The sequence below is a fragment of the Sarcophilus harrisii genome, chromosome 2 (genome assembly GCF_902635505.1).
Source record: "Sarcophilus harrisii chromosome 2, mSarHar1.11, whole genome shotgun sequence".
NCBI classification, from domain to species: domain Eukaryota; kingdom Metazoa; phylum Chordata; class Mammalia; order Dasyuromorphia; family Dasyuridae; genus Sarcophilus; species Sarcophilus harrisii.
Genome location: NC_045427.1, coordinates 138,478,897 through 138,504,611, shown reverse-complemented (window position 1 = coordinate 138,504,611; position 25,715 = coordinate 138,478,897). Strand labels below are relative to the sequence as shown.

Below are 25,715 nucleotides of genomic sequence, written 5' to 3'. Positions count from 1 at the left end.
CTGTGTGTTTTCTTGATGCCTTAAATTGTAATCATATTGATATTCAAAATTGGTAATTCCCTTGGTTCTTTAATCTCTCCCAGGCCTATACCTTTATTTCTGCCACTAGCTTCAAATAGCACTTATCCCAAATCAGTGCATTTTTACCAAGTTGAAGGTAATTTAAGTGAGTAATGACTACTTTAATAATAAAGGAAGCAAGAAAACACTGGTTACAAGAAAACTCCTTTTCAGGTTTTTAGAAGAGCTTTTATAATTAATACATTGGTTTCCAATTAATGTCAAATGTCAAGCTTTATATGTTATCTTTTTAGTTTACTTCTTGTGGTGTTCTCTTCTTTTATATAATATATGATTGTTCTCTCTGGGAGCAGGTTTCTTGGGGGGGTTGTCTGGAGGCAGCTTTAATTTCGGTTCAGAGTAATAATCACTCCAAATACAGCCAGCTGATAAAATCCAAACGTTTATTTCTTATCTCTTTCCTTGGGCCCGGTTAGCTTTCTTAGAGGCCTCTCTCTCTGCTTGCTTCCAAGAGCTCTTGCAGCTTGTCCTCTGTCTCTGCTTTCTTTAGCCTCCAACCAGCACAAAGGTAGAAGATGGAATGAATCTGTCTTGCCTCCGAGAGATGGCTTCTGGCTCTCAATCTCCCAGAGTGCTTTTTGGCCCCGAGAATTTCTTGCTTATATGCTGTTCACTGAGTACACACCAATCATTATATTACTGAGAAACCATTATTTGTTGTAGGATTAAATCAATGCTAAACTAGATTTAAACATTGTCTCCTCAATTCCACTTAGTATCTTGTTTCAAGTTCTGGCCCATAACATCTCGTAAGATCAGATCAATCATACTGAACCATGCTAAATTAGATAATTATTGTCTTTATCAACTCTAATGAGTTAACACTTTGTAAGGATTCCAACAATTTCTTTACTCTCAATCACATATTGGCAGAATTTAGAATATTTTCTTCCCTTGTGGCTAAGATAATATATAATTTTTTTATCTTATGAAAAGATGTTATCTCTAGAAGACATCTAACTATGACCTTGAAAAAGTAAGTAAATGTATAGGGTGGAGAAAGGGACTAGATGGATGATTTCATTGATATGTGATCTCTCAGATTAGAAAATTCTCTTTACTGATGCAGCCAGGTATTTGTTTCAGTGGATAGAATACTGGATTTGGACTTGGGAAAATCTCAATTCAAATTCTGCCTAGAATCTTCCTGCCCTCCTTTACTCCTATATGTTTGTAAAGCACTTGCTAAACCTTAAATGCTATTTAAATACTATTTTTTATTTATCTTCAGTACCTTTTTATCTTAGAGCCTAAAGTACTAAGAGTTAAGTGGCTTGTTTGAGGTCCCACCGGCAGTCTATCAAAAATAGATCTTGAACCCAGGGTTTCCTTTCTCTGAAGCCAGTGTTCTGCCCACTGTGCTAGGCTGCATTTATACACATACACTCATACAAATACACATATGTGGGTACATATATTTAAATGTATTACATAGAAGCATTTTGGATATTAAAGTAATATTTTCCTAACTAGAATTTTATTCTTGTTGAATTTGTGGTTCCAAATGATATCTTGGTGGCTTAGCTAGACATTTTCATGAAAATGGTATAAGTCATAATCACTGTGAGGATACTCCAGAACCCTTTTCCTAAATTTTGGATTTATTTTTGTAGAGTGAATATTGACAGAAGAACATAATTCTGAAAAAGAGTGTCTGTGATATCCTTAGGGGTACAGTCTAGTCTTATTCTTTAGCTAGGGTAGGAATTGGGATTGAAGCCAAGTTCCTTAGGGTCCCCAATTGGAGTAGGGTTACGATAATCAGCCTGGTGTTTCTTTGTACACTTTGAACACACATGGGGTTAGACTTGCCATCTCTCTGCATAGCACATAGTAGTCAAATGAACCTACCCTTCAGAGGTATAATCACTCTTAATTAATCATTGCTCATTTTGGTGGTTTATTCTTAGTTAATAGAAACTGGATGGGGAAAAAAAATCATCACTTCATTTTAATGGAATTTTCTGAATGTTTCTTTATAAAAAGTAAATTTTAATGGAAACATTTCCAGGCAAGACATTTAGGAAAGTGTATGTGGTTGGGGGAGGAAGGGTTACTAATCAAGTTGTATAAGTAACACATAAGTACTGAGAATAAGTGTTTCAAAAAAAGATACACTTTAGATGCTAGAAAGACTTGGTTATAGGAGGATATTCCTATCAATCAATCATTCAACAAGCATTTATTAAGCTGAGGCCTACAAACTGTACATGAGAGCTTAGGGATATAAACACAAAAGTATAACTCTTAAGACGATTACAAGTTTATGAGAGAGTGGGGGACAGAAGGCTATATACTTAGCTGCATATGTCAATTAAATATATAGCAGCTTAGTAAAGAAGTTCCAGCAGATGTGATGTGTAATATAGTTTTAGCAGAATCTTAGATGAAATAAAGAATGCTATTTTAGGTGTGAGGAATTGCTAGCATAGAGTTGAACTGCTTTTAGTGAGGGTCAACAGAATGCTAAGTTGGTTAGGCCATAGAATAATAAAGCAAGACTAGTAAGGTTGGCTTCAGTTAAGTTGTAAAAGAGTTTTAAATAAAAATAAAATAAAAATAAAAAAAATAAAAACAAAAAAAAAAAATAAAAAGTAAAAGTTAAACTGAGGAATTTATAATTGAATTTAGGCGATAATAGAAAGCCACTGAAGTTTATTGACTAGGGGAATGACTTGGTTAGACATGTACTTAAGGAAAATCAATTTGATAGGATTTTAAAAGTAGATAAGTATTTTTTAAGAAAGGATTAGAATCAGAAGAGTTGAGGCAGGTAAATCAATTAAGAGGACATTACAATGCTCCAGGCAAGAGGTAAAGTTTCTGGTAGCCAGATATAAAATGATAAGGAACTAGATGCTGAAGACACAGTAAAGATAGAGTAGAAATAACTGACATTAGAAATTCATTCTAAATTGCAAACTTGGGTAAATGAAAGCTTGGATGTTGGTATTTTCAAAAGAAATAGGGATAATCATTAAAGGGTTGGATTTTATTGTAACGATAATGAACTCTCTTTCACATATATTCATTTGAAACAACTATAGGACATTTACTTTAGAATGGGCAGTTAGATATGTTTTCATTTAACTCAAGAAAGAGACCAAAGCTGGACATATATATTTGGAAGTTATCACATAAACGTGATAATCTATGGAGCTGAAGAGATTAGCAAATAATAAAATATAGAGAATAGGAGAGCAGATGCCTCCAGTCAAAGCTGGGGCACTCTACCTGAAATGAGGACACATGCTAAGGATAATGAACTAACCAAGGAACCTGAGTAGAAGAAGCCATATGGATAACAGAACTTGAAAAAAGTAGCATACTGAAAACCTAGCAAAGAAAAGGGTCTCCAATAAGATTTTCTGCAGCGAAGCATGCTACAGAGAGGTCAGGAAGAATGGTGGAAATAAAAAAGACTACCAAATTTAGCAATTCAGAAATCACTGTCATATTGATATACCAATTAGCCTTGTAAGAAGAGCTTCTCTATTACCAGAGACTGGCACTGTGGATAATTTTTAAATATTTTAAGGAAGAAATGGGTACTTTCTGTGAATGGACTCATATTTTCTGAAAAAAATAAGAGTGGAAGTCCTTAGCTGATGTATGTTAGAGGAAGATATGGGAGATTTGAAGCAATAAGAAAGGATTTAAAATATTTTCTGTGGGAAACAGAGCAGAAAATCAAAATAGAAGACAAATTTTGAGGTAGAATCGAGATAGCAAAATAAGAGAAAACTGTGTTACCCGATTCATCTAGTATACTTCCTCCCAAAAAAATGTAGAAAATGCACCTGTCTGAATTGTAATCTAACCAGAGAAATTAAAAAAAGAAAATCATTGTGACTCATTTTTCCAGCTCAGGGTAATTTAGGAATATATAGTGGTGTGAACAGAGAGGGAGTGTAGGGCTGGGTAGAGGAGGCTGCCAAGGAGTATAGCCCAGTAGCAGAAAAGTGCATTCTAATACTTAGGAATTGTAAAGAGGCACAGTCTGAATATTAGGACAGCAAGCACCATGACAATAAGAGGTCCCAGGGGACCCCTTAATTAGCACTGGGAGCAGGAATGCATGCCATTTGATTTATTTATTTAATATTTTTCTGTTATATTTAAAATAAAAATTTTTTTTTTCTTTTACATTTTTTTTTAAAGTTTTTGAGTTCTAGGTTCTCTCCTTTATCTCCACCACAGTTAAGAAACCACTCATAAAATAATGCAAAACATTTCCATAAAAGTCAAGTTGAGAAAAAAAATAAACATAGATTTGCCATCCTAATAAAAATAAAACCGAGAGGGGGTGGGGGGAGCAAATGATCTTCAAAGAACAGTTTATTGAGATATTTTCCAGTTGATGGACATCCCCTCAATTTCTAATTTTTTTTCCCTGAAAAGAGAGTTGCTATGAATAATTTTTGTACATTTGGGTCATTTTCCTTTTTTCCCCCTAAATGTCTTTTGTTATTCACTTCAAGTTGTGGTGTTGTTAGGTGAAAGAATATACATGAATTTATAGCTTTTGGGGCATGGCTCTTATTTTTTTTTTTTTTTATAAATTAGACTCACTTCCCTCTATGTTTGATAAATGAGGCTTTATCAGAGAAATGTGCTTCAAAATTCTTTCTACAATTACTATTGCTAACTGTATTTCCCCCCATTTATTTTCTCTCTCGTTTTACCTGTTTCTCCTCAAAAGTGTTTTGGTACTGATATATATATATCCCATATATCCCATTTTTCACACATGACATTTGAAAGCTCTATGCCCCATTACCCAGTTCTGGGTTACCATGCCATGGCACAGCCTCCAATGGAATAACCAGGTAAAAGACCAAGTCATTCTAAACCTGCTGATCCTCCCAGAAGGTTAACAGTGGTTGAACCAATAGCAGTCTCCTGAAACTCAACCACACACAAGTCAACAGTGTCAAACCTAGTCAGGAAATTGCAGATTTCAGACAATTTTGGAAACACTAAAAACTTAAGTATCTCCAGATTGAGCTGTGAAAGCAACAGAAAAAGGACAGAAACTCAAGCCAGACATTATTTCTTTCTCCCCCAGAAGAGAACAGAACCCATACAGTCCAAACTAAAGAAGTAGCCTAGAAAAATGAGCATAAAAGAAAAGAAAAATAACCTGACCATAAACAGCTACTGTGGAAACAAGAAAGTTCAATATATGGCACAGAAATCAATATCTTGAAAATATCTAAAAGCAAAATCTCAAAGAATAATGTGAATCAGACACAAGTGCCCCCCAAAAAAGAATTCTTAGAAGAATTAATGAAGTTTGATTTTTGTTTTTTAGTGCTAGAATAAGAGTAGTAGTGGGGGAGATAGATGAGAGCTATGCAATAAAATTATGAAAATAATTATAATTCCTTAAAAATCATAATTGGCCAGATAGAAGATAATGATTCTGTTAGATAATAGTAAAACAAAGTTAAAAGATGAAAAAATAAAAGAAAATTTGAAATTGTTTTAAATTGACCTGGAAAATAGAGAAATAATTTAAGAATCATTGATTTACCTGAAAGCCATGAACAAGAAAAATGTCTACACATTATATTTAAAGAAATTATGAATGAAAAATTCCCATATATCTTAGAGGACAAAATAGAAATTGAAAGAATCTACTGGTCTGCACCTGAATGAAAGCCCGAAATGAAAACGCTAAAGAATACTATAGCCAAAATCCAGAACTCTCAGGTCAAGAAGAAAATACAGTAACCAATCTAAAAAAACAAAGTCAAGTATCATGTAGCCTTTTCAGGATCATACAGATTTTAGCATCTACCACTTAAAAGGAATACAGGTCTTAGAATATGGTGTTCTAGAAAGTAAAGGTTCTAGAAATATAAGCAAGAATAATCTACTTAACAAAAATAGAGTATAATACTAATGGGGAGAAAATGAATATTTAATGAAATAAAGAACTTTTAAGCATTTTTGATAAAGTCTAGAGTTGAATAGAAAAGTTAACAGAAACATCAAAAAGTATATATAAGGAATCATATAGAAATTTGCTGTCATTCTGTTATTTTGGCCTTGTCTATCTATTCATGCTTCCATTTGGTATTTTCTTGACAACTGTAGTGGTTTGCCATTTCTAGCTTCCATGTCTCTAAAGATTAATACTATTAAGCAGTCAATTGCTTGGATTTCTTAAGATAAGTGGTTTTTCCTTGAGCAATGAAAATGTCCGAAGAGGAAAAGGAATCCTATACATTTTATATATATATATGTAATATATAAGTTTAAATACATTTAAACTTAAGATATATAGTTCTGATATTTGTCTATATGAAACAAGGAACTTCCCCTTTTACACTTTCAAAACAAGAACACAGAGAAAAACATACTATCCCTCCTTAAAACCTAGAGAAACCAAATCTTTCCAGCCAAAAACAAGGAAGAAATTAAGGACTTAACGGAGTTAAATATGATAGATATACAAAAATTACTGAATAAAAAAATTAACTATGTGCTGAACATAAACCTCATAAACAAGCGAAGAAAATCAAAAATATTAAACACATTCTTTTTTGAGCACAAAATAATAAAAATTAAAATCATTAAAGAGCTTTTGAAAAAAAGGAGTGGATCATCAGGATAGGATACAGTAGTATTTGCAGGGAGAAGCAATACTCCACCACATCTGAAAGAAAAAAACCAACTGGGGCCAGTTCTTACCATTTTAAAGGTATTTGGGACAAAAACCTAGGCTGGTAAATTGAATTGCCTCATGTATGAAGAGGCTAAGATGCTTTGAGATCTAACAGTCAGAGGAGAGAGAGTCAGAAAGTGAATGATAGGGAAATAAAAGGGGAAAAAAAGCAAATTTCCAAAGATTTCAGGAGGAACGAAACTTAGAAGCTTTAAATATAAACAGACAATAGAAAAAAAGTTACAATAAGAAAAAAAACTGTTAACAACAGGTTCAGGCATCTGAATAAATACTGCCAAATGAAGGGAAATGATCCAACATTTAAAGAGACAGAGGACTCTGTGGAATTTGAGAACATGGAACCACACATGCTGCTCCTGAATGCTTTAAAAATATAATATATTTATATATATAAATATATAATTAATATAAATATATTAATATATATAAAAATATAATGAGAATTTTGAGAACAGAATTTTTCAGCTGCACGGAAAAAAATAATGGGCAGAATGTAAAAACAGGAATGCAGTGGTGTACTTCACCAAAGAAATAAAAACAAGAATAATAAATTGAGGATGCAAATATGTAAAAGTGAAGGACAGGCTAGAAGAAGAGAAGTAAATAAAGCATTAACATTAAAAGAAAATATGCTCAGGGGCAGCTAGGTGGTGCAGTGGATAGAATACCAGCTCTGAATTCAGGAGGACCTGAGTTCAATGTGATCTAAGACACTTAACACTTACTAGCTGTGTGACCCTAGGCAAGTCACTTAACCCCAGTTGCCTCAGCAAAAAATAAAATAAAAATTAAATTTAAAAGAAAATATGCTCACTGTGAAAGCAAATATAGTGATCTCAGATACGGATGTATAGACATAAAAAACAGAATACTAAAGGACAATTTATCAAGAATCATAGATCTTCTAGAACAACAAAAAAAAAGAAAACCATCCTTAATGATGGAAGTATAGACTCTCTAGAACTTTTGAATGTGAAAAATGAAACTTTATTTGAAAGAATTCAGGTCAATTCAGTAAACATTTATTAACAAATACTATGTGTCAGGTACTATTCTAAGCACTGGGAATACAAATAAGAAAAAGACATGACAACCCCTGCTCTTAAAGAGCTTATGGCTTAATGGGGAATAACTACACATAAAAGGAAATTTGAAAAGTTGTCAGGGAGGGAGGTATCGTGTTCTGTGCAGCTTAAAAACCAAGTAGAGCTGCAAATGGAAAGTACTATGAACTGGAAAGTACACATTCTGCCCTCTTGAAAGGAAAGCTCAGAAGGCAAAGGAGGCTGGGGAGGTGGGAAGGTATTGAGTATGTAAACCTGAATTAGCAGCTTAGTTTTGAGAAATCACAGAGAGCCTGGGTTAAGTAAGGAGGGGACTCTAAATATTGGGGCTATATTTGAAGCTTTATTTCAGAAACAGTAAGTTTTACAATGATAAAGAAAAAAACCTTTAAAGTATATTTAGATAAAACAGGCTAATGGAGTAACGTGTTCTAAAGTAGAGTGGGAACTTGGGATGCAGCCCAGAGTGGCCTACCCTGCAAATCTGAGCTTAACCATATAGGAAAAAAAGATGGATGGGCATCTAATAATACAAAAGAGGTTGAACTGTTTTTAGAAAGGAAAATCCTTACTAAAGAGATTTGTATCTCAAAGATCCCAAATAACAGAAATGAAAGTAGCCAGAGTTTTAACAGCAGAGAGACCAACAAGAAAATTCTTTCAAACTGTACACAAGAAAACGGGAGTAAAAGTAGAAATGTGATAAAGGTAACAGGAAAGAGGTGAACAGAGGGAATTATGAACAAAACCTATTGACAACTTGCCTACAGGTGAATCATTGCTTTTTTGATGGGACTACATTACGACATGGTAGAATACATGAAAAAAGGAAAAGTGAAGGGAAGATGGTGAAAAGAAATGAAGACCTTATACTGGATGTGGCCTGGGAGATTTGGAGATTTAAAGATTTACTTGTTCCCTATATTGTGGAGTAGGAAGAAAACCAAATTCCCAAAGTTAAAAAAAAAATGGAAGTTTTCACAAGAGAAAATGAATGAAAATATTAGAAACTATTGTGCCAACAAAATTAATAATTTGAAAGATTTATAAATATAAAATGTTCAGATTAATAAGAACTAGAAATTCAAATAACTCTGCCAAAGAAAAAAAGAAATAACTATAAATTCCATAGGAAAAAACCCATGACAAAATGTATATATAATTTCTATCAAACATATGAAAAAAGTTAATTATAATGCTACACATAAGCTGTGTGTAAAAAGTAAGGAAATAAAAGACCAAAATAACTTATATGATACAAATATGATCTTATAATGTGGAATGTTGGAGGGGATGTGGGAAAACTGGGACACTGATACGTTGTTGGTGGAATTGTGAACACATCCAAACATTCTGGAGAGCAGTTTGGAACTGTGCTCAAAAAGTTATCAAACTGTGCATACCCTTTGATCCAGCAGTGTTACTACTGGGCTTATACACCAAAGAAATCTTAAAGAAGGGAAAGGGACCCACATGTGCAAAAATGTTTGTGGCAGCCCTCTTTGTAGTGGCCAGAAACTGGAAACTGAGTGGATGCCCATCAGTTGGAGAATGGCTGAATAAATTGTAGTATATGAATGTTATGGAATATTATTGTTCTGTAAGAAGTGATCAGCAGGATGATTTCAGAAAGACCTGCAGAGACTTATGTGAACTGATGCTGAGTGAAATGAGCAGGACCAGGAGATCATTATATACTTCAACAACAATACTATATGATGATCAATTCTGATGTACATGGCCCTCTTCAACAATGAGATGAACTAAATCAGTTCCAATGGAGCAGTAATGAATTGAACCAGCTACATCCAGGGAAAAAACTCTGGGAGATGACTATGAACCACTACATAGAATTCCCAATCCCTCTATTTTTGTCTGTCTGTAGTTTTTATTTCCTTGACAAGCTAATTGTACACTATTTCAAAGTCCAATTCTTTTTGTACAGCAAAATAACTGTATGGACAATATATGTATTTAACTTATACTTTAACATGTATTGGGCAACCTGCCATCTGGAGGAGGGGCTGAGGAGAAGGAGGGGAAAAGTTGGAACAAAAGGTTTTGCAACTGTCAATGCTGAAAAATTACCCATGCATATGTCTTATAAATAAAAAGCTATGATAAAAAAAGAGAAAAAAATTTTTTGAAAAGTTTTAAAAGTCTTCAAATAAAGATTAGAAGACCACTTTTTAAAAGCTATGGTAGATGGAATCTTGTTCATATAAACATTGGATTAAATAGTTTTAGAGGTCCCTTCTGAAAAAAAACAACAAACAAAAAAACAAATATGATCTTAATGACTAAAGTAGGAAGAGAAGAAACAGAAAAAATGTAATCCACTATTTCTGATAAACTTGAACCTAAAAATATTGAAGAAAGTATTTTCATATAGATCATAGCAACGTTCTTATATGATTATACACCAAAACCTGGTTGGACTTCTATTAAGAATATAAATTTGAGTCCAATGATAGAAAAAGTATAAAATAGCCAGAAAAAGAAACCTAATTTAAATGAAATGGTTATATCAAAAGACTAAAGAAAAAACTTTTAAGAGAATATGATAACCATTCTTGTTTAAAAAAAAAAAACAGTAAAAAAATGTATATAAATAGATAAAGCTTTCCTTCATATGATAAGCAGTATTTATCTAAATCCAAGAGTTACGCATTATCTGCAGTGGAAAAATGTTGAGGTCTTTGCAGTAAAATAAGAATAAGAAGCAAAGATGTCCATTGCCACTGTAATTGTTTGATATAGTTGTTGAAATGTTCACCATGGCAACAGGATAAGAAAAAGAAATTGAGGCAATAAATATAGGTAAAGAAGAGGCAACATCACTTTTTGTAGATGATATGATGGCCTATTTTAAAAAAACTTTAGAATTTGAAAACAGAAAAAGGTAATTGAAATGATAACTTCAACAAAAGATAAAAATAAACCCAGGCAAATAATCAATCTTTCTATATATTACCAACCCAGCTCAGAGGAGAAAGACAGGAACTGAAATAACATTCAAATAACTATCAAGTGTTTAAAAATATTTGTTCTGCCAGCCAAGAACACATAGAAATTATAGGAATGCAATTGCTTAATAATTTTTACACAAATAAAGACCTACCGGAGTAATTGAAGAAATATTAATTTTTTTTTAAGACTGGGCTAAGCCAGTAAAATAAAAATGATAATAGGTTAGCTGCTTATTCATTGCCGTAACAATCAAACTACCACAAGATTTCATTATAGAATTGGGGGTTGGGGACAGAACAAAATTTTTCTAGAGGAAAAAAAAGTCAAGGATCTCAAAAGATATAGTGTGTGTGTGTGTGTGTGTGTGTATTTTAAAGTGGTGAGGAAAGTGTCCTTTAAAGTACCACATTACAAACTGTTGCAAAAAGTAGTAATCATCAAAACTGCTTGTTTAAAAAAACAAACAAACAAAAGTTTTGGGGTAGCTAGGTGGAGCAGTGGAGCACCAGCCCTGCAGTCAGGAGTTCAAATCTCACTTCAGACACTTAACACTTCTTAGGTGTGACCCTGGGCAAGTCACTTAACCCAATTGCCTCAGCAAAACAAAACAGAAGTTTATCTGTAGTACAGTTAAGTACACAACTTAACAGAAGCAAATGAATATACATTGTATTTGATAAACTTTTATTACACAGGTAGTGTAGTCTGTTAAAATTGCTGGTAGAATGGTAGAGCAGAATTGCTGGTATTGAGTTCAAATAAAGAATTCATACCATATAATACAATAAAATCTCCAAATGAATACAAGACTTTGATATAAAAGATTTCATCATAAACAAATTAGAGGCATAGGGAAGGAGATACATACCTTTTAGAATTGGTGTAGTGAATAGAATGACCACAACATGTAATCAGAAATCCCTGAGTTCAAATTTGATCTCAGAAACTCAGTTATATATTTATTTCCCGGAAAGTCACTTAATCTTTCTCAAATTAGTTTCTTCTAAAAAAAAGAGGATAATGCTGCCATCCACCCCTACAGAATTATTGTGAGGATCAAACAATAACCTATATGAAATAACTTTGCAAATCTTACAGTGCTTATATAAATGCTACCTTTTGTTAATATTATCACTATTATTAATGGATTGAAGAGTTCGTGACCAAACAAGAGGTAAAGATAAATGGCTAGGAAATTAAATATATAATTTTGATTATATATCTGTCTAATATGCAAGGCACTTTGAGATTAATTCATAAAACTTTTATTGCAATGTGCTGTATGTAAGGCATTATTCCCAACTGGCAGCATAAACTATTTATAGTTCTAGTGAAGTAAGTACACAGTAGAAGACCCCTTGGCTATTTAGCATTTGAGATAAGACATTCCTCTGTGTGTGTGTTTAAGGCAATATACATATACTTAATTATATAAAAACATGCCAAATTACATAATAAGATATCTTTTGATCAATCAGTGAACACATTAAACATCTCCTATGACTTGTGTCCTTGGACCCAGGAATACCACTACTAAGCCTGTTCCCAGAAGAGATCAAACTAAAGGAATAGACCCTTTCATATTTAAAATTATGTACAGTAGCTCTTTTTATGGTAGGCCCCTCTCCCCCCAAAAAATAGACACTAAGAGGTTCAAACAATCAAGGAAAGGCTGAATAATTTTTGTTATGTGAATGTGGTACTACTATTGTTCTGTAAGAAATGAAGTATATATTTCAAGAAGAAAGAGAAAAACTTAATGAATTGATGCAAAATGAATTGAGCAGAACCAGTATACCAATGTATATGATAACAACATTGTTATAAAAATGAATGATTTTAACGGCTTTTATGTACTTATTGGTGAAAAATTAAATGGGTAGAACTTGGAGAACAATTTATAAAATAACAACACTGCAAAAACAACCTCAAAAGCCTTAAGAACTTTGATCAATAACAACTACTATTCATGATTCTGATGATGATGAAATATACTATTCATTATAGAGAAGTGATGAATTTAGCATGTGAATTTGAGACATATATTTTTGTATGCCATTATTAACAAAACTTGGTTTTTTTGACTCTACATATTTATTACAAGAAATGTAATTTTCAGGGCAGCTAGGTGACGCGGTGGATAGAGCACCAGCCCTGACTGCAGGAGGACCTGAGTTCAAGTTTGACCATAGACACTTAACACTTCCTAGCTGTGTGACCCTGAGCAAGTCACTTAACCCCAATTGCTCTAGGAAAAAAAAAGGCAAAAAAAAAAAAAAAGAAAAAAATATATTTTTCTTCTCTCCCTCCTCCCCCATTGGGGTAGAATATTGGAGGAAGAAAATCAAATATTTAATATAAATATTAATAAAATTAACAAATAATATTATATTATTATATAAAATATAATTATATTAATATGCTATATAATATATAATTATAATATTAATTATAATATATAATTAAATTAATATAATTTTTTAAAAATTAGAGAAGTGTGGAGGGAGTGGAGTGGAATTTGAGTTATTTCACTTTTAAATGGCATTACAATAGTATTTGTTTTACTTAATTGTTTTACTTTGTAATAAGAGCCCTCACAGGGTGAAAGTAATCTATAAATAAAATGTATAAAAACACTTAAAAATAAGAATTTAAAAAAATTTACTATATAGCAGGCACTAAGCTATACACTAGAAATACAAATACAAAGACTGAAATAATTCTTACCTACCCTAAATTTCATTCCAAGAGAAATATACAGGAAAAAAAATTCAGGCCATGGGGGGGTGGGGAGGAGAACAGTGAAAATTTTGGATAATAATTTCTAAAAACATAATTTAATATATTCAGTACATAGTTGGAGGAATTTGGTCAGTAAAGTACTGATTAGTAGTCCAATCAAATCTGATTTAATGAATTTATAGATGACTTATAATTACTATATCAAATGTTTACATTTCTACTAAAGTACTTGACATTTAAAAACAGCTCATATCCATTTAGTTAGCTATCTTTCAGAAGAAAAGATTTGCCAAGAAAAATGGCCCCTTCCTGTTGCACTTTCTTTATTAATGAGTTTTTATTTATTGAAAACATAAAATACCTGAGGAGGGAAATGAAAGGTTACAAATGTAAAAATTTGAAGTAAGTCTACAGTATATTGACGAATTTCCATAAACCATTTTTTACCATTTTTTCTACTAAATAAAAATTGCTTACTAAGGAAAATTTTCTTTCTTAAAAAACCTTTTTAATAGCAGCTTTTTATTTTCAAAATACATGCAAAGATACTTTGCATCTTGTAAAACTTTGTTTTCCAAATTCTTCTCCCTACCTTTCCCCATCCCTTCCTTTAAACAGCAAGTAATCCATTATGGGTTAAACATGTGCAATTCTTGTAAATATATTTCCTCATTTATCATGCTGCACAAGAAAAATCACATCAAAAAAGAAAAAAAATTTAAAAAACAGCAAATAACAACAAAAAAGGTGAACATATTATGTTGTGATCCACAGTCAGTCCCCCATAGACCTCTTTGTGCTTGCGCATTGCTCTCTGCATCACAAGTTTGCTAGAATTGGCTTGAATGAATCACCTCACTGTGGAAAAGAGCCAAATTCATCACAGTTGATCCTCATATAATCTTCCTGTTACTATCAGAATTCAGGTGGTGTAAAATTAAACCCATTCTAAACAAGAAGAACCAAATGGGTCAATCAACATTAAAAAAATTACTTCAAGATATTCTTACATCTTCAAGAAAAAAGTCCTTCAAAATATTCTTAAATTCTACTTCTTCTGGGAAACTGTGGAGGAATCTAGATTATTTTTTACCCAATTTGTTTTGCCTAAGATTTTTTACTTCTCTCTGGAAAGATGGGGGTAATTCCCTACCAAAATATTTTTTATCTAAAATTATATCATTTAAATAAAATTAGAGGTCAGAATCCTCATGTATGAAATGGAAAAATAATAAAACTTATTTTACAGGGTGATCATAAATATCAAGTGAGATAATTTATGAAAAGTACTTTGCATCCTTTAAAAGTCTAAATAAATGTGAACCAGATATTATAAGTTAGTATGTTAATTTAGGACAGAAGAATATGATAGATTTGTTCATGGATTACATGACATAGTTTCCTTAGTGTTTTTAAAGACTAAAGAATCTTTATCCTGTTAAGGAAAATTTTTTTTTATTTTAGGTGCTACTCTAAGTATGAGACCTGCTCCCATTCCAGTAGAAGACCCAGAATGGAGACAGACACCTCCCCCGGTCACTGCAACATCTGGCACCTTCAGACTAAGGCGTGGTAGCCGATTTACTTGGAGAAAAGAGTGCCTGGCTGTCATGGAAAGGTACATTTGTCCTCTTCTTAATAGTTTGAGTGAGATATTTCTAAACTTAGAAGAGAAATTACCAAAAGCATTTAAATCCTTGATTAGAATCCAACAAGTGCTTTTATTTTTTTCTTGAGGTTATCTACTAGTTTCCATATAAGTCCCATTTAAGAAATAGTTTAGTATTGTAGGTACTGTCATATTACAATCTGAATCTTACATGGCCCTTAAATTGAATGTTTTTCACAGATGAGTAATTGTTTTTGAATTTTGGGGATTTAGGTCATAATTTATTTACTTAATTTTCATTTTGTTTTTATGACTTTCTCCTTTTGGGTCTTATCCTGAGTTGTTTTCTTATGTCACATTTTAAACTGAATTTTAAATATTCTCTTCATTTTTATATTATTTAGTTCTAATTAATAATTTATTAATAATTGGCTCTGAATGAAATAATTTATAAATACATTGAAATTCTTTGGAATTATCTTTTAGGAAGATCATTTTCTCCTAGAAAAGTTTCACTTTTTTCAATTCCTATCTCTTGCTTCTTTCACTTCCAACTCTGCCGCTTTCAAAAAGGCTTATCTTATTAATCCTACCAAATTAATCTTTTACTCATTGTCCTTCAGTGCCGTTGTATTCAGATTATTTTATAACATTTTTACTGCTATTGTTTTGTAAATGTTTATATGTCATTTTGTAACTTTATTTTTTTCTGTAGATGGCTATGAATTCATTGAGGGGAGTCATGTATTTTATATTCTCTACATACAAATCAATTAATTAGTATTGTATCTCCTATGAGGTGGGCACTGAGAATACAAAGGCAAAAATAAATAGTTCTTTTCTTTCAGGAAGGGATTGCCTACTACTGTTCTCTGTTATTGAATAGTCTAAATATAACAGGCTTAGCAAATATTCACTGAATCATTTTAAATAAAATCATTTAAAATAAAAATTTAAGAAGTCAGGTGTTCAAGTTTAGGATCCCTGACTAGAAGTAGAAGCAGGAATTTTTAAGTAATTTTAACAAGAAAATAAATAAAAGTAAGCTTTTCTTAAGTACTGGGGAAAATTCTTAACAGATTAAATAGAATTTATGTAGTACAGTAGATAAGTAAAATGTGAGTACCCATTAGAATTGTATATATTAAGAATATTTCAAGGAGGGGATAATTTGGAACAGAAGGCTTTGCAAGTGTCAGTGTTGAAAAATTACCATGTATATGTTTGTAAATGAAAAGCTTTAGTTAAAAAAAAAATAAAGAGGTCTCAGAAATCTAGGGGCAAATAAATATGTGTGGCTTGAATGTGGATATGATGAGAGAGCGAAAGGGAAAAGGAGAGGAAGAGAGGGGGGAGGGAGGGAGGGAGACAGGGAGACGGGGGTGGGGGGGTGGGGGGGAGGGAAAGAGAGAGGATTAGGGAGAAAGGAGAAGGGAGGAGGGAAGGAAAGAAAGAAAGATGTAATTATATAATTATATGTACTTTGTGGTTGGGAGTGGTGTTATATTTTCACTAATTATACTAATTGGTAAAAAGGCAGGACTTCAAAATGGCATATTTGCATTCAAATTTCAGATTTTTAGGTGGGTTATAAAGTGTATTGAAATATAGAAATATTGAATGTGTGTGAGTTCTAGTTGTTATTTAAAAAAAAAAAAAAAAGAAACCTTTTTCCCCATGTCAAGACTGAATTTACCTTTTTACAGCTCCTACCATTTTTCCTAATTCTGTCTTCTGGGGCAAAGAGAATAAGCTTAATACTTGTTCCATTATAGTTCTCAGATACTTGAAGAAAGGTGGCACATCTCCCTTGAGTTTTCTCTTTTCTAGACATAATATCCCTAAGCTTCTGAAATAATCTTTATATGGCATGGACTTCATGATCCTATTTTTTTCTTTTCCAAATAGTCTCTATTGTTAATGTCATTCTCATTTTTATCTATTATAGGCAACCTATAGCTTTCAATGTTTCTTGTAGTCAATGTTTATTTGTCTTTCATTGTTTTTCTCATGTCCACATTTTAAAAATCACAATTTTCACCACCACCACCCCTTTTTTTCCGTACTCTCAAGCATATCCACCCTTTGATGTAACACTATCTCTTTCACTGCTGGTCTTGGGGGGAAAAAAAGAACCACAAAGCACATTTAATAAATATGTGTAGTAAAACAAAACAAATTCCCATTTGTCCAAAAAAAAAAAAAAAAAAAAAACAGATCTTATTTTGCATCTTGAGTATTATATCTTTATAAAGAGGTAACTAGTATGTTTCATCATCAGCCCTTTGGAATATTAGGTGGTCATTCTATTCAGAGTTTTTAGATCTTTAAAAATTGTTTTTCTTTAAAATATTGTTGTTATTGTATCAAATGTTTTGTTCTGTTCAGCTCATTCTCCATTCATATAGATCTTTCCAGGTTTCTCTGATATCATCCATTTCTTAATCTCTTAATATCTACTAAAATTTGATTACATTTACATACCATAATTTGGGTAACCATTCCCCAATAAATGAAAACCTCTTTAGTTTCTACTTCTTTAATACTATAAAAAAATGAACAAAGAAACAAAAAACCAAAGAGCTGCTGTAAATAGTTTTGTATATATGGCATTTTTTTCTATTTCTTTGATCTCTTTGGATTATAGGCCAACTAGTGGCATGCATAACTGGATCAAAATAGAAGCTTTGGAGTTCTAGCTTTATTTTTCAATTCAGTCATTTTTTTTTCATTTTTGTTAATCTCTTATTTGATTTTCAAAATTTCTACTTTGGTATTTAGGGTGTTTTGATTTATCATTTTTCTATTTTTTTAAAATTTTGTGCCAAATTCGTTGTTTTTCCTTGCTCTTATTTTTTGATCACTCTTTAAAATCAGAGAGTTTAGACTGCTAGATGACTATTTAACCTCTCAGTACTTTAGCTGCATTTCATGAGCTATTATGTTGTAATTTTCTTTAATAAAATACTCAATTTTTTTTGTATAATTTGGTCTCTAGCCCACCAATTCTTTGTTATTTAGTCTATTTTTTAAAATTCTTCCTTAAAAGGCCTTTTATTGAGGTATTTTGAGCCAATGGAATGGAGGAGAGTCAACTGATCCAGAATGAAATCAAAGTAGTGATCACAGTGTCATTAGATTAAGTGCATCCACATTCTGTAACACATTATGAGAGGTGAAATTTTGTCTTAAGAAAACTTAAAAGCTAAAGGTTGGGGGAAGCTGGGTGTCACAATGGACAGAGCACTGATCCTGGAGTCAGGAGGACATAAGTTCAAATCCAACCTCAGATACCTCATGCTTACTACCTATGTGTCCTTTAGTAAGTCATTTAACTACAATTGCCTCACCAGAGAAACCAAAACAGCTTAAGACTTTATGAAAATCACTGGAACTTGGAAGTCTGCCAATATATTACCTATTCTTTTAATTGTCCTTTGAATTCTTGGTTATGACCCAATTAAAATTACTGACCATTAAAAAAAAAGTTTTTTATTGCATATAAGTTTATTCAATATACATTATAATCAATAAATACTATGCTTAATATTTCTACTTTTCTGCATTTATTTGTGAGCTAATGACTGTTCACTTTCCTGTCCTGCGTTCCCTCTTAAACCTCTCTTTCCCTGTCCCCACTTATTTCCCATTTGAATTTAATGCATTTTTACAAAATTAATGTCTGTATGTTTGTGTCTGCTTATGTGTGTTTGAGTTTGTCAACCCTCTTTTGTCCATTTTAGATAAATGTGAGTTTCACAATAGCCCGTTCTCCCCATTCCTTCCTCCACATATGTATACTCTTCATTTCATACACTCTTACTAAATGAAAGAATGATTTTTTTTCTCTCTATCCTATCCTTTATCCTGCATCATGATCCTCTGGTTCATTCTGTTTCATTCTCCTAAGTCCATCAGACAAATCAAAATCACTCCCAAATTCTCTGCTCGTATAAATGTTTTCTATCACCTTTGAAGATACTGAATCTATCTGAGGACACGTCTATTTCTTTTGCTATTAATCAGATGGCTACTATATGGTAGTCCTGGAGATACAAAAGGAGGCAAAGGACAGTCCTACCATTGTGGAGCTCACAGTACTGGGAGATTATTTTTAACATGTAAACAGTTTATCTCCCCATTATATCCCCTTCTAGTTAATAAAATTGTCTGTATCTTTCTAAATTTTTCTTGACTCCTCCATTTCAAAGCATAAAGTCAATTTTAACTATTCATCAGGAATATCAGAAAATCCTTTGTGTCATGAAAGGTCTATTTTTTGTCCTTGTGGATTCATACTTTTTTTTGCTAGATAACGTCTTCTTAGTTGTTAACCTTTTATTTTTTACTTTTCAAAATGTCTTATTAAGCCACCCTTTTTAGCTTCCAAATCTTATGTGATCTTGATTAAGGATTCTTGTTATTTGAATGTTTACAATACTTTTTTTTGATTTGCTATCTCTGGACTTTTCCTCTGATTTTCCTGTTAGTTTTCATTTGACAATTTATTTAAGGAGGTTACTGGTGGATTTTTTCTATTTTCACTTTTTATTCCTGATCCTTGACAATGTTCATTTATGATTTTTTTTTTATTGTGGCAGCTAAGTAAATTGAGTAATTTGATATTATCTCTGTTTCATTTGTTTTCCAGATAATTTTTTTTTAAATGCATCATATCTTTTTTTGCTATTTAAGTATTCTCATTTTATTTTTTCTTTTTTGATAATTTTTTCGTTTGTCCTGTTTAAATTTTCAGAGAGTTATAAGTTATGTCTTAGGTAAAATTTGCTATTAGTGTTTTTAGGTATTAATTCTCCTTGCCATTTTTTTTTTGTTTCTTACAATTCCATTTTTTATATTTCATTTAATTTTTTTGTAGTCATCATGACCAGATATTCTTTTCCATGACTCTCTCCTTAGACTTGTTAAGCTACTTTCTTCTGTTTTTTTTTTTTTAAATCTGGTTCTATTTTAAAATATTTCTTCCATTACATTCTGCTTTTAGTTTTTCTCTTTAGTCATAATTTCCACCCTGATCCCACACAAATATCCCAGTAAAGTTCTAAAAGCTTACCAAAAATAACAGTTATTAAGAAATTCAAGGAGAATTAGTTATAAGTTCCTTCTCTTGATTCAAAAATTGCTAAAAAATTTGTTAGACATATGGCAGAAACAAATTAAGGTGCTGAAGGTAAAGTGAGAAATATCATGGGCATAAAAGACACAGCCAGATGAAGAAGGGGCACCCGGGGCAGCTAAATGGTGTAGTGGATAGAGCACCATCCCTGAAGTCAGGAGGACCTGAGTTCAAATTTGGCCTCAGACACTTAACATTTCTTATCTGTGTGACCCAGGGCAAGTCACTTAACCCCAATTGCCTCAGCTTAAAAAAAAAAAAAAAGGAGTATCCAGCCCACGGTTACCTAAGAAATTCATCCCCTGCAGGAAACTGGGCCAGATTTTTTCTTAGAGAATTCATTAATAGCGTGTTCAATTTCCTTTTCTAAAATGGGACTATTTAAGTAATTTATTTTTCTCTTCTGTTAATCTGAACAATTTATATATATATTTTTAATATTCATCCATTTCATTTAGATTGTTGGATTTGCTGCCATACAGTTGGGCAAAATAAGCTCCTAATTATTGCTTTAATTTTTTTCATTGGTGGCAAGTTCATCCTTTTCATTTTTGATGCTGGTGATTGGTTTTCTCTTTCCTTTAGGCTTATCTATTTTGTTGTTTATTTCATAAAACTAACTGTTAGTTTTATTAATTCAATAGTTTTCTTAATTTCAGTTTTATTAGTCTCTCCTTTGAGTTTCAGAATTTCTAATTTGGTATTTAATTGGAAGTTTTTAATTTGTTCTTTTCCTAGCTTTTTTAATTCCATGCCCAATCCATTGACTTCTTTCTCTATTGTATTCATTTAGCTATTTAGAGATTTAAAATTGTACCTAAGAACTGCTTTGGCTGTTTCCCATAAGTTGTGGTAGTTGCCTCATTCTCTTAGATGAAATTATGGAGTGTTTCTATGATTTATTGTTTGACCCATTCATTTTTTAGAATTAGATTATTTAACTTCTAATTGGTTTTTAGTCTATCTTTCCCTGGTACTTTATTGAATATAATTTTTATTGCATTGGGTTCTAAAAAGTAAGCAATTACTATTTCTGCCTTTCTGCATTTGATTGTGAGGTTTTTGTGCCCTAATATACATGTTCAGTTTTTATGTAGGTGCCATGTACTGCCAAGAAAAATGTGTATTCCTTTCTCTCTCCAATTTTCTCCAGAGATCTATCATACCTAGGTTTTCTAGGAGCCTATTAACCTCTCTAGTTTCTTTCTTATTTGTTTTATGGATAGATTTTTCTAATTCTGAGAGAGGAAGGATGAGATTTCCCCATTAGTATAGTTTTGCTGTCTATTTCTTCCTATAAACTGGCTTAATAGAGTCTCTGGGAATTTGTATGCTCTACTTCTTGGTGCATATACATTTAATGTATTTACTTCTTCATTGTGTAGGGCACCCTTTATCAAGATGTACTTTCCTTCTTTATGTCTTTTAATTAGATCTGTTTTTACTTTTGTATTATCTGAGATCAGAATTGCCATCCCTGCTTTTTTTTTTAAATTTCAGCTGAAGCATAATAAATCCTGTTTCAGCCTTTTACCTTTACTCTGTATGTATCTCTCTGTCAAATGTGTTTCTTGTAAACAACATATTGTAGGATTTTTTTTTAATCCACTGTGCTGTTCCCTTCCATTTTTTATGGGAGATTTCATGCCATTCACATTCACAGTTATGATTACCAGGTTTATATTTCCCTCCATCCTATTTTCTCCCCTGTATACACTTTTGTTCTCTCTTTCCACCCTGTCCTTACTAGTGTTTTGTTTTCTTTTTTGACTCACTCCATCCACTACTTTATCTTCTATCACCCTCTTCCCTTCTCTTACCTTTTTCCCTAGTGATTCTGCCTTCCCTTCTATCAAGTCCCTCCCTTTTCTTTCCTCTTTCTCCTCCTACTTCTTTATAGGATTAGATAAATTTCTGTGCTAAACTGAATGACTAAGTTATTCCCTTTCAGGGCCAAAGCTGATGCGGTCAAGCTTCAGACAATGCTCATCTCCTTCCTTTCTTTCCCTTGATTGTCTTTTGTGCCTCTTCATGTGACCTAATTTGTTTCATTATACCTCCTCTTTCCTCTTCTTCTAATACAGATCTTTTTCTACCCTTTAATATCTTTTTCTTTGATATCATCACTTCATAGTCCATTCACAATGGACATCTAAGGATTTAATTTCCCATCTAAGGATGTAAATAGTGTACCCTTAAATAATATACATCTTCCCCCTGTTTACTTATCTATGCTTCTCTTGAGTCCTGTGTTTGTAGATTAAATTTTCTGTTTAGTTCTAGTTTTTTCAATAGAGATGTTCGTTGAAAGTTTCTTATTTCATTGAAGATCCATCTTTTCCCCTAAAAAATGATCCTGAGTCTTGCTGGATAGTTAATTCTTGGTTGTAACCCCAGGTCCTTTGCCATCCAGAAATGTGATTCCAGGCCCTCTGATCCTTTTCTGTAGAAGGTGCCAGATCCTAGATAATTCAGACTGTTTTTCCTTGATACTTGAATTGCTATTGTCTGTCAGCTTGCAGTATTTTTTCCTCGAGACTATAGTTTTGGAACTTTGCAACAGTGTTCCTTGGGGTTTTCCTTGTGGGATCTCTTTCCAAAGGTGATCAAGTTATAACCACATATTGGGTGGGTAGGGGCAGAGTACCTTTGAAAAATTTAAGATGTTTGTTAGGGAAGTAGGGATGCTAAAAAAAAAAAAAATAAATAAATAAAATAATAATAATAAAAGGAAAGAGAAGGACAAGAGTATTTCCCCTTCTGTTTCTAAAATTTCCAAGCAATTTTCCTTGATGATCTCGAACAATGCTATCCAGGGTTTGGTTTGGTTTGGTTTGGTTTGGTCACGGCTTTCAGGTAGACCACTAATTTTTAAATTGTCTCTTCTGGATCTGTTTTCAAAGTTGGTTATTTTTCTAATGAGGTATTTCACATTCTTTTCCATTTTTTCATTCTTTTTAGTTTGTTTAACTGATTCTTACTGTCTCATAGAGTCCTTAGCTTCCATTTGCCCTGTTCCAGTTTTTAATGTGAGATTTTCTTCAGTTACCTTTTGTGTCTTTTTTTTAACCAATTGATTAATTCTACTTTTGAAGGTGTTCTTTTCTGCATTTTTTTTTTTTTTTTGCATTTAGCCAGTTGTATTTTTTTAAGGAATTGCCTCCTTTTTCCAAGTAGTTGACTCTTTGTTGAATACCTTTCATTTCTTTTCTCATTTTTTCTTCTATCTCTCTTATTTGCCTTTTAAAGTGTTTTCCAAGAGACTTCCAAGAAGGCTCTTTAGTCTTGAGACCAATTCATATCACACTTTGAGATTTTCTCTGTGGGCATTCTGTCCGAGTTTGTGTTTTGCTCTGTCCTGTCACCATAATAGCTTTCTGTGGTTTAGGTTCTTTACTCTGCCTCTGGGGCAAGGGTAGGGCTATTCCAAGTTCCCTGTGCATGTCTGAGGCTTGGCTCTGAGCACAGGAGCCTCTTGTGTTTGCTGGGGGTAGCTTTGCCTGCTCTATTCAGGAAATAGCCTAGTATCTAAAGTTTGCCTTCTAAGCTGGGACTAGAGGCTGCCCTTTCTACTTATTTCTACTGAGCCAGGACTGAGGGTCTTAATTCTGATTAAGACCCTCTTCCCAGCTTTCCCAAAGTCTGTCTGAGCTGGACTGAACACCTTTTTCCCCTCAAAGAGAATGGCTTTTCTTGAAGTTTTTCAGTTCATATTGAACTGGAAAATGATTTCATTCCATCAGGCTCTGTTCAGAGGCTTGGTTTCATGTGGTTTGTTGAGGGAAATTGGGAGAGCTCAAGCAGCTTCCTGGCTTCACTCTGTCATCTTGTTCCCACCCCTAGGACTCATATTCATGCCTTCTTAATTTCACATACTCGGCTCTACCTTATTATCTCTTTTAAGAGAAAGACAAAATATGTGAGCCAGAGGAGCAGAGGAAAACTAAAAATGCAGTATAAATTTAAAGTTCCATGGTAATTTGTGGAAAAGTACAGTGCATTACAAATATAACCAAGAAAACAGGTATAACATACTAAAACTGTATATAGAATTTAGGTTTTTTAAAAAAAGATTATCTGATTTTAGAAAATAAATATTTGGTTGAGATTGAAGAAACCTACTTTTAGTTTGAATTCTAACTCCAACCTTTTGCAAGTTGCTCTCCTTATTTTCACAGGTTTCATTATCTATTAAATAATCAGCAAATTTTTGTTAATTGCCGACTATGTGTCAGACACTATAATAGGTGCTATGTATACCAAGATAAAAGTGAAAAAGCTCCTCCTTTCAAGATTTTTGGTTTCTGTCTGGTAATTATGATCCAGTACATATAAATACATACAAAATATAGAAGGTAATTGTGGAGGAGTAGGAAGACTAACCACTGAGGATCAAGAAAGGCTTCATGCATAAGTTGGAGCTACATAAAGGTCAAGGAAAGGAAGGAAACAACAGTGGGTTTTAGGAGATGAAAAAATAATGAATTCCAGGCTTGGAAGCAGCCAGTGAAAAGAAAAAGATTTAAGAAATGGAGTGCTATATATATACAATAATTTTATTTGTAAGTATGACAACATACATTTATAATGGCAGTTTGTGTTGCAGTGAACTTTAAACAAAGTAGAAACCCTCCAATTTGAGAATGATTGAACAAGTTATGCCATATGAATGTAATAAAATATTGTTGTACTATATGAAATGACAAAAGGGATGGATTCAGAGAGAGATAGGAAAACTTTTGTAAACTGATACAAATTTTGAAGTGAGGAGAATTACTTAAGTTATAACCACATGTTGGGTAGGTAAGGGCTGGGTACCTCTGAAAAATTTTAAATATTTTGTTAGGAAGTAATGATAGGGATACTATAAAAAAAAATAGGAAAAAGAAGGACAAGAGTATAAAGACATTTTAAAAATACACAATAGAGACTATAGGGAGATTCAAAGGGGAACACCGAAGCAAGGAAATGTTTTTGCTACCATGTTTAACTTAATATATATTATTAATTACAAGCTGTATGTAGTGGATTTGTGATTTCCTTACACAAATCATTTCAAGGGGGGGGTGTTATGTATGGAATTTTTTTTTGTTGGTTCATAGTAAATCATTAAAAAACCAAATCTGAATCAATCAAAATTGGAAAGGTATATTCAAACCAAGTTGTAAAGAACTTAAAAGTGAAACAGGAATTTATGTTCCTAAATGCAATAGGAAACCAGGCAAGTTAGTATACATTTGTAATCCCTGCTACTTGAAGAGACTGAAGTTCATGAATTTCCTGAGTTCTGAACTGTAATTGGCCAAACTGATCAGATCTTCTCACTAAATCTGGTATCAGGGGGTCACTAGGAGATCTAATGAGTGACAAAACCCCCACAGGCTAGAAGAAATTATATAGCTGCCATGCTGTTTAGTA

The 25,715-nt window shown here is 32.5% G+C and overlaps 1 protein-coding gene across 9 annotated transcripts in view; it reads left to right on the top strand.

Annotated features, from left to right (window-relative positions):
* Positions 1-25,715, top strand: part of HMBOX1 (homeobox containing 1) — a 256,421-nt gene that overhangs the window by 160,166 nt on the left and 70,540 nt on the right. For all 9 annotated transcript variants that reach the window (XM_031950923.1, XM_031950924.1, XM_031950920.1 and 6 more), the window contains one exon: positions 15,016-15,169. In XM_031950923.1, the coding sequence (XP_031806783.1) occupies positions 15,016-15,169 (154 nt within the window). The remainder of the gene's footprint in view (positions 1-15,015; positions 15,170-25,715) is intronic.